This window comes from Erpetoichthys calabaricus, chromosome 3, assembly GCF_900747795.2.
Source record: "Erpetoichthys calabaricus chromosome 3, fErpCal1.3, whole genome shotgun sequence".
NCBI classification, from domain to species: Eukaryota; Metazoa; Chordata; class Cladistia; order Polypteriformes; family Polypteridae; genus Erpetoichthys; species Erpetoichthys calabaricus.
The window spans coordinates 285,569,782-285,579,120 of record NC_041396.2 but is presented as its reverse complement, the minus strand read 5'-3'; the positions used below and the strand labels follow the sequence as shown (position 1 = coordinate 285,579,120).

Sequence of the window (9,339 nt, the reverse complement as noted above, 5' to 3'; positions counted from 1 at the left end):
CTCACATCATCCAATAAAATTATACGAAACTCAAAGTCTTCCATGTCGTATAGTACCAAACGCGTCACTCTTAATAAACTATCCAATCAATGGCGGATTTAATTTGAGTGGGTGGTATACTGCAACTCGTGTACTGTAAGGAGGAGCTGACTTCGAAGAAAAAGGACAAATTACATTTTAGAAATTCAAAATTGGCTAACAGATTGGCCAATCACAGTTTAGAACGGAAATGCTTTGCCAAGACACCCAGCATCGTAGTTTGAATCGCACCGCCTCTCTGTGTAACAAGACAAAATAGGCAACAATGTTCGAGTTAACGTGAGATTACTTGTAAGTATAAGTATATTTAATTGCGGGTTATTAATATATGATGTTGTGTAAGTAAAATCATCGTTAAATTAGGCACAGTCAAATATAAATAACACGGAGCATAGTTTTTTAAAGGTGCAGAATACAACTCATACAGTCTACAAGGATAGTACAGTACTATTTTTATGTCAGTTTCTTACTAATGAAAAAGGAATAATAAAATATGCTAAGATCATTTCCTATAGAGTTTGTAGTGTGTTAAAAATAGCGTTAAGATTAGTAATAGATTAGAATATCATTCCTCAGTTTATGAAAATTAGATTTTGTGGAGTCGCCTAACTATATATGTTGAAATTAGCAGCAATGTTTTGACAATTTAAGGATGTACAAGTGTGTAGAGTTGCAGCAACATTTGGACAGGGTTTGTCGTTGTCTCCCCAGACTTAATTTCTTTTTTCATTGTGGAAATAGCTTCAACTAATCATTCCTTATCCTAAAAATTTAATATATATATCCAATATCTAATAATAATAATAATAATAATGCATTTTATTTATAGGGGCACTTTACATTAGCAGTAAATCTCAAAGTGCAACATAAAAAGTTAAACAAAGGCAAGGCAAGATAAAAACAGAGATAAAACAACAGTAATTATAGCATTCTTGTTAATAAGCTTTCCTAAATAGAAAAGTCTTTAGCTGTTTTTTAAAACAACCCACAATCTGCTGTGTTCTCAGGCTCTCTGGTAGGCCATTCCAGAGCCGTGATGTAGCGACTGCAAAGGCTCGGTCTCCCATTGTATGAAGTTTGGTCACAGGGGGTGAAGGCGGTAGGTATTTGTAAAACGGAGGTTTCTTGTAGTGGATTGTAGTATAAGGAGTTCTTTAAGATATTGTGGAGCATTTCCATGGATACACTGGTGAGTAAACAAACAGAGTTTGTATTCAACATGGCGGTAAATAGGGAGTCAATGAAGTGACCGAAGGATTTGTGAAATGTGTTCATATTTCCGCACCCTCATCAGGATTCTTGCAGCACTATTTTGAATTTGTTGTAGCTTTTAAAGGCTCTTGATAAATTGACAAATCTGGGTGTCAAGTTAGACTCCCATCTGTCATTTGATACACATGTCCATCACCTTTCTAAAATTGCATTCCTTCATCTCCGAAACATAGCCAAACTCCGTCCCTACCTCTCCCTCTGTGATGCTGAAAAGCTGGTTCATGCCTTTGTCTCATCCAGACTGGACTATTGTAATGCACTCCTAATCGGGATACCCAACAAGAGCCTTCAAAAGCTACAACAAATTCAAAATAGTGCTGCAAGAATCCTGATGAGGGTGCGGAAATATGAACACATTTCACCAATCCTTCAGTCACTTCATTGGCTCCCTATCCATCTCCGTATCAAATACAAACTCTGTTTGTTTGCTCACCAGTGTATCCATGGAAATGCTCCACAATATCTCAAGGAATTTCTTACACTACAATCCACTGCAAGAAACCTCCATTTTGCAAATATCTACCGCCTTCGCCCCCCTCTAACCAAACTTCATACAATGGGTGACCGAGTTTTTGTAACCGCTGCATCACGGCTCTGGAATGGCCTACCAGAGAGCCTAAGAACACAGCAGATTGTGGGCTGTTATAAAAAACAGCTAAAGACTTTTCTATTTAGGGAAGCTTATTAACAAGAATGCTATAATTATTGTTGTTTTATCTCTGTTTTTATCTTGCTTTGCCTTTGTTTAAACTTTTAATGTTGCACTTTGAGATTTACTGCTAATGTAAAGTGCCCTATAAATAAAATGCATTATTATTATTAGAAATATTCAAACAAAAATGACCTCCATCCACACTAGTGTTTTCACATCATTTCCAAGAGTATCTCTGTCCACACTAAAATGACAGAAAACATATACAGTATGATGTAGCCATTTGCCAACACTAGTCTTGAGCGCATTGACGGAAAAAATCTTTGAAGGGACGGTATGTCCTTCAACATCTGCAATAAGATGCTGCAGATGTTCTATCAGACGGTTGTGGCGAGCGCCCTCTTCTACGCAGTGGTGTGCTGGGAAAGCAGCATAAAGAAGAGGGACGCCTCACGCCTGGACAAACTGGTGAGGAAGGCAGGCTCTATTATAGGCATGGAGCTGGACAGTTTGACATCTGTGGCAGAGTGACGGGCACTGAGCAGACTCCTGTCAATAATGGAGAATCCACTGCATCCACTAAATTGTATCATCTCCAGACAGAGGAGCAGCTTCAGTGACAGACTGCTGTCACTGTCCTGCTCCACTGACAGACTGAGGAGATCGTTCCTTCTCCACACTATGCGACTCTTCAACTCCACCCCTGGGGGGGTAAACGTTAAAATTATACAAAGTTATTGTCTGTCTGTATACCTGCATTGTTATCACTCTTTAATTTAATATTGTTCTTTATCAGTATGCTGCTGCTGGAGTATGTGAATTTCCCCTTAATTAATAAAGTATCTATCTATCTATCTATCTATCTATCTATCTATCTATCTATCTATCTATCTATCTATCTATCTATCTATCTATCTAATACTGTAGGTCACTGGGTTTGTTGCAAAACTGTAGTGACAAGTAAGTTATTTGGCTTTTGCACATGTAAGCAACATTCATACTATACAAAATGTAGTTTAAATGCTTACAGGTAAGCACCACAACACACGCCATGGAAAGCAGCTCTTTTATGTCCACTGTGCTGGAATATGTTTTTCTTCCCCGAAAGGTAAACAATCATGGAATGAGACATTGTAATGAGCAGGATCCAGTCAGGGAATGGGTACGTAATAAACATAGGCAAATCAGAGCACAGTTCGAATCTGTGTTTTCAAATGTCTTATGTTTTCACCCGTTCACATTGCAAATCCAAGCTGACATTTTTTGAAGTATAAGGCTCTAGAGGACATTTTCAAAAGTCTTTGTTGTCGGGGGTTAAAAACACCAAGGTGGTGTGGACAAAAGCCAAAAATAGAGACTACCATTGAAAACAAAGTAGTATGGACGTAGCCTGAGTCGTGTAGTTCAAGCAGAAATCTGTACAGCATTTAATGTGTCAGGATGAGAGTTAGGGAAACTTAGGTATTAGCTAACTAAACAAGGGGTCTGAATGGTTCCTCTCTTTTGTCAAATATCTTTTATTTTTTCCATTTTGATGAAGTTACAATTTAACAATGGTGAAAAACTTAAAATGAAAACAGGCAATAAAAGCAACACTGCATTCCCAAATAATTATACTCTGTAAATTACTTTCATCCAAACATTAGCTTTAATAAGCACTTTGAACACATAAGCTTAAAATGGGTGATTTATTATAGAGAGAGATCAAGAACAAGAGTGGCAAGTATAGGGACCACCTATGCAATGTGGCTACTCCTACCTGTTTCCCAATCTTGCAGGTTTTGTACATGTTAGCAAAATTTATTGTCTTCTGTTGTCTTCACTAACAACTAAATGGGAACATGGACACTGCTCCTCAAGTCATATCTAATATTCAGCAGAAGTTTTTGCCAACAGAATTGCAAGTCAACTGATAATGCAGAACCTGGCAAAAATAATTTGTGAGTCTGAATAAATGTTGATTATTTTAATTTAAATATATTTCAGCTTTCCTATTCTGCAGAAAAACAAATTAACATACAAGACGGGCTATGCTCACAGTACAATAGTAATCTTGACCTTTCAATGCACGACCTGTTTGTTAATGTAGACTGTAGAACAACATAACCAGAATCAGATACAAAATAAGGGCTGCACGATGGCGCGGTGGTAGCGGTGCTGCCTCGAATTAAGGAGACCTGAGTTCGCTTCCTGGGTCCTCCCTGCATGGAGTTTCCCTGTTCTGCCCGTGTCTGTGTGTTTTTCCTCTGGGTGCTCCAGTGTCCTCCCACAGTCCAAAGACATGCAGGTTAGGTGGATTGGCGATCCTAAATTGTCCCTAGTGTGTGCTTGGTGTGTGTGTGTGCCCTGCGGTGGGCTGGCGCCCTGCCCAGGATTTTTTCCTGCCTTGCGCCCTGTGTTGGCTGGGATTGGCTCCAGCGGACCCCCGTGACCCTGTGTTAGGATATAGCAGGTTGGATAATGACTGACTAACTGAGATACAAAATACTGTTAATAGCAAAGGGGAAATCCAGAGTTGTTTGAAGCTCCATTTAAAGTAAAATGTGAGTGGTGCTAGTTGTATTGCTGTGTCTGTCTGTCTGTGTATCTGTGCCCTTAATATTTCCTTTAACGTTTATTAGTAGTAGCATTGTCAAATTTACAGTGTTATTTGGAATCCTTACTTTCATGTCCAAGAATTAAAAGGGTTATAATTTTTATTCTTCATGCCTTCTAGTCAGCAGTAGGTTAATGTAAGTTTCATAATATAAACAAGCCAACATGAAACAATGCCTTATATTTACAAAATTATTTTTTTCCTGTTTGTTATAATATAATGTAATATACTGAACAATATAACAATAACACTGCCTTTCATCATGCAGTGCTGTGAAGATGGTGGTGGAAGTGGAGAATTTCTTTGGTGTATATATGCTGTACTGCACCAACCCTAAATTCAAAGGGCGGATCTACATTGGTTTCACTGTGAATCCTGAGCGTCGCATTGGACAGCACAATGGGGGGCGCCATAGAGGAGGTGCCAAGAGAACAAGTGGCCGTGGACCTTGGTGAGTCTAGTTTACCTAAAATCAACATTTAGTGAAATTTGAAGCATTTTTGTAAATTTTATGAATTTGATTTTTATTATGTCACATTTGTATGAAGTGTCATATTTCATTCTGTGATTTGTTGCAAATTACTTTTCAATCATTTTTTTTGTTTTAAGTTCATGTGTGTTTTAAATATATTAAACATGCTACTTCTGTTTATATAACTGAGCACTTTTCAGTAAGGATTGATTTTGCAGTCATTGAGCAATTTTTAAATAGAAGATCTGATGTTTCCTTTTGAAATCTTTTTAGTTTTTAATGTGCAGTATTAAACGAGCAGACCTTTTGGCTTGTACAGGCATACTATGTATTATCCTGTTTAAGTATTAATCTGGTAATTGTGATTCAGATATCACCTGCATGTCTTTAAAAAGATAAAGCACATGTACTGCATCACCAGTAGACCAGGATTTAAAAAAAAAAATGGACTAAAGAAATAGGTCTAGATAATTCAAAACAAATTAATCGATTCAGGAAATTCCATTGGTTACCTACTGTCATCATAAAATCTTCTGCTATACTAATTTTAGAAATATGAGCACATTTATCCACTTTAAGTCAGAAAAACACAAAATTAGTTCAAGAGAATATTTTTGTCTGTTCATTTTTAAAACCTTTTTTTTAAATTATCCACATCTACACCTGTATTTATCAAGCATCTCAGAATATGAAAACAGTCCTAACTGCCTCAAAAATCTCAGAGTGATGCAGATTTGTAGAAGTAAAAGCATTTTATCCATTTTCCTAATTTAGAAAACTACTGCTAACTTCACCAGGAAATAAGAGAACTCTCGAGCAGATCTAATTCACTTGGAGCTGCTAGAAGATGACATTGTGAATTTCCCATTGGGATTAATAAAGTATCTATCTATCTATCTATCTATCTATCTATCTATCTATCTATCTATCTATCTATCTATCTATCTATCTATCTATCTATCTATCTATCTATCTATCTATCTATTCAAGCATAGACTGGCACACACATTTGAGAAAAAGCAGAATATTGAGGATACATTAGACAACACTGAGCTCCTAAAAAAAACAAAAAACAAAAAAACAGAAAATACTAATATGACAGAGATGGGTTAATATTCACAACAAAGTTACAGAGAAGGCATGCGCTGTCAGACGAAATTAAGGTGTTGGTAACGCTGCATGCAAAATGCAGCTTTGCAATAGCAATGATTTGTGTATGTCACAGCTAACCATTTCTCAAATTTTGCACCAAATCTTGAATGCCCTTATAACAAATGAGGTAATATTTATATGTTTCCCCACCACTCCATGTGCAGTAATGTTAAAACAATGCTGCATTCATGCAAATCCGCATGCACATAACAATAATTGCCCCAAGTGTGGATGAGCATGCGTATGTGAATCACAAGTAATATCACAGTATCAACACCCATGTGATCATGGATGCAAACTGTACTGTAGTAGGCAGCATATTACCCTAATATAAGCAGGGCTGAATGGATAATTGACAGTGAAGTGACACACAGGGACACAGTGCTCTGCATTCCATGAAACCCTGGAACATTACCGTTACACTTTATAAGTACCAGGATAATTCAAGAAGGCAGACATAGACTACCAGAGCCTTGTAGAAGATAAGTTGGGACCACAGAGGTAAAGAGATACATCATGCAACAGTAGAAGATGATTGGGAACACTGGAAGAGTGAACATGACTTCAGAAACATCATAAGAATAGCTGTGGCTACTTTCACTAACTGTTACTTCACAAGGCGTTTTCCATGGCCATAACTGTGGTAAGGTGATTCTTCTTAAAGTATGACTATGGATCTTTTTTTTTTTTAAGTAAAGGTGCCTGATTGGGCTTTACTCTCATTCAGTGTGTGTGCCTTGGTCTTTCCATATCAGTGCTAATTACAGTATTATTCTTGATGCGTTTTGCGAAGTAGCAACAATTAGGTGCAGCTTAGCACAGTATCCCACCTTGCTATTTTTTCTTAACTTCTTCTACTTCTCCTTCTCCTCCTCCTCCTTCTACTACTTTAAATATTATTGTTTGTGTTGAAGCCCTAGCATTAGTTTCAGAAAACTATTAAATGATTTCCAAGGAAAGTACAAAACACCTTAATGAACACCATTTTGCAGTTCGGGTGTCATAAATTGTGACATCATTCATTCTCAAATGTGAACCTAGATTATTAGCTGGGACTGGGTGTAGAGTACTTCAAAAATAGTTCTCAAGTCCTACTCAGAGGTAGGAGAAATTTTTGATCTAGTCAGACGTTTAGTGCAATTCTTAGTAGTAATTCTGAGACTCTTGATAAATACCGGCACTTATTTTTACGTTAAATTTCTGTCCATATTTTGGCATTAGTTTTGATGGAATCTTCATTCTCTATAGTGAATATCAGTCAATCACTATTTGATGTGGTGACTTAGCCGAATCAAAAATGTATTCAAAGGCATTTAACTTCCAAAAGAGTATTGGAGAAGTGGATGCTGAAGATGTGGCCTTGTGCTTCCACATCCAGAGTCCAGATTAAGTGATTTTTTGCCAAATAAAGGTTAAACCAAACCTCTGTAGATAGATAGATAGATAGATAGATAGATAGATAGATAGATAGATAGATAGATAGATAGATAGATAGATAGATAGATAGATAGATAGATAGATACGTAATATGAGTCTTTGTGCTATTTCCAGAATTAAATAGGTTACAAATATTTCTGTGGTTTTTTTTGACTGGATTTAATTAATTTAAAGAATATTTGAATAGGTAGACAGACAGCCAAATGTGAAATGCACCATATCATTCGCAGATAGATAGTACTTTATTGATCCCTAATGGGAAACATGCAACTTTCATCTTAGAGATACATTTTTAGGATTCTTAAAAATACACACTGTTTTCTAAATAAAAATAAGTATAAGAGAGTCAATGTAATCAATTGCTATACTTTCTGTCTTGCAGGGAAATGATTTTAATTATTCATGGATTCCCTTCAGATATTTCTGCCCTTCGTGTAAGTCATCAGTTTTATAATTTATTCTTTATGCCTGTGCATTTCAGATCAAAATTAATGACAGTTGAGTTTATGGTTTGACATTTTAAAACATCACTGATGTTCACGTAGTTTTAACTGTCATAATTGTGTAATATATACATTATTTAATAGTTTGGATCAATTTACTGTCCTCACAGGTGGTGCAGTGGAAGTGCTGCTGCTTTGCAGTAAGGAGACTGTGGAAGATTGTGGGTTCGCTTCCCGGTTCCTCCCTGTGTGGATAGCGCTTTGAGTACTGAGAAAAGCGCTATATAAATGTAATGAATTATTATTATTATTATTATTATTATTCCTTACAGTACCATGCCAATTATTTATTACTACTCTTCCTGAACCACAAATATAAAAAATGCTGTAACATTACAGAAAAGGAATGGCATAGTATAACAGACGTGGCTCATTAAACAAGGCAATGGATATTCTAAGTTAGCTTATCCTTGAGTCATCTGTCATTTTACTTGAAATTATGGACAGCAGTTTATGAGTGATGCTGAAAAAAATGCACAAACATATGTACATATCAACAGACTCCAAGTCAGATTTATTACTGCAGTAATGGCAAATAATGCAGCATTGTTGATCTTCGCTATAACAATTTGAACCATTTTGTTGGTGTGGGGGAGTATATTCTTTTCTGTTCTTTGAAATATTAGTTTAGGTGTATGTTGGATACAGAGGATCAAATCAAGTCGTAAGAAGACGGTAGTAACAGCACACACAGGCGTGGTTCTGAGAGAACCTTACTATTATTACACTGCACCTACAAATTAATTTCCATTTATTTTTTTGTCAGAGTTATAAGTCTTCTATTCAGTAGTTGCATAACACTAGACTTTACTTCAGTTTATACATGCATGGCTTTTAGCTTGTGCTTATGATACTGTAGAATAGTCAGGAGTGGGAGGGAGGCCAGCTGACTTAGGTCATTACAACTTCCATTTCTTTCTGGTCTTTGTATTTGAGATTTATTTTCTTCACTAGTGATAACTGGAATTTTGTTCTTTTCCTTTTTTCTGTTGTCAGCAAGCTTAATCTCAATTCCTTTGTTAAAGAGACCTTATTACTGTATATTTTCAGTATGTTCAATATTTGATACATTTTATATACAGTATGCAAATGTTGCAAAGTTGAATTCTTTCTTATATCGTAGTTATACATTTGTGTATGACCTCTGATCCTGTTTTCAGAGAAAAGTGAAATGAAAGAATAAATTTAATGAAATTCCATTTTGAGTGATTCAGTA

At 36.2% G+C, this 9,339-nt stretch overlaps 1 protein-coding gene across 1 annotated transcript in view; it reads left to right on the top strand.

Moving 5' to 3' along the window:
* The first annotated feature begins 187 nt into the window (after positions 1–187).
* Positions 188–9,339, top strand: part of slx1b (SLX1 homolog B, structure-specific endonuclease subunit) — a 28,887-nt gene continuing 19,735 nt past the window's right edge. The window contains exons 1-3 of the mRNA XM_028798472.2: positions 188–330; positions 4,828–5,010; positions 8,003–8,054. Of these exons, the coding sequence (XP_028654305.1) occupies positions 4,838–5,010; positions 8,003–8,054 (225 nt within the window). The 5' untranslated portion in view covers positions 188–330; positions 4,828–4,837. The remainder of the gene's footprint in view (positions 331–4,827; positions 5,011–8,002; positions 8,055–9,339) is intronic.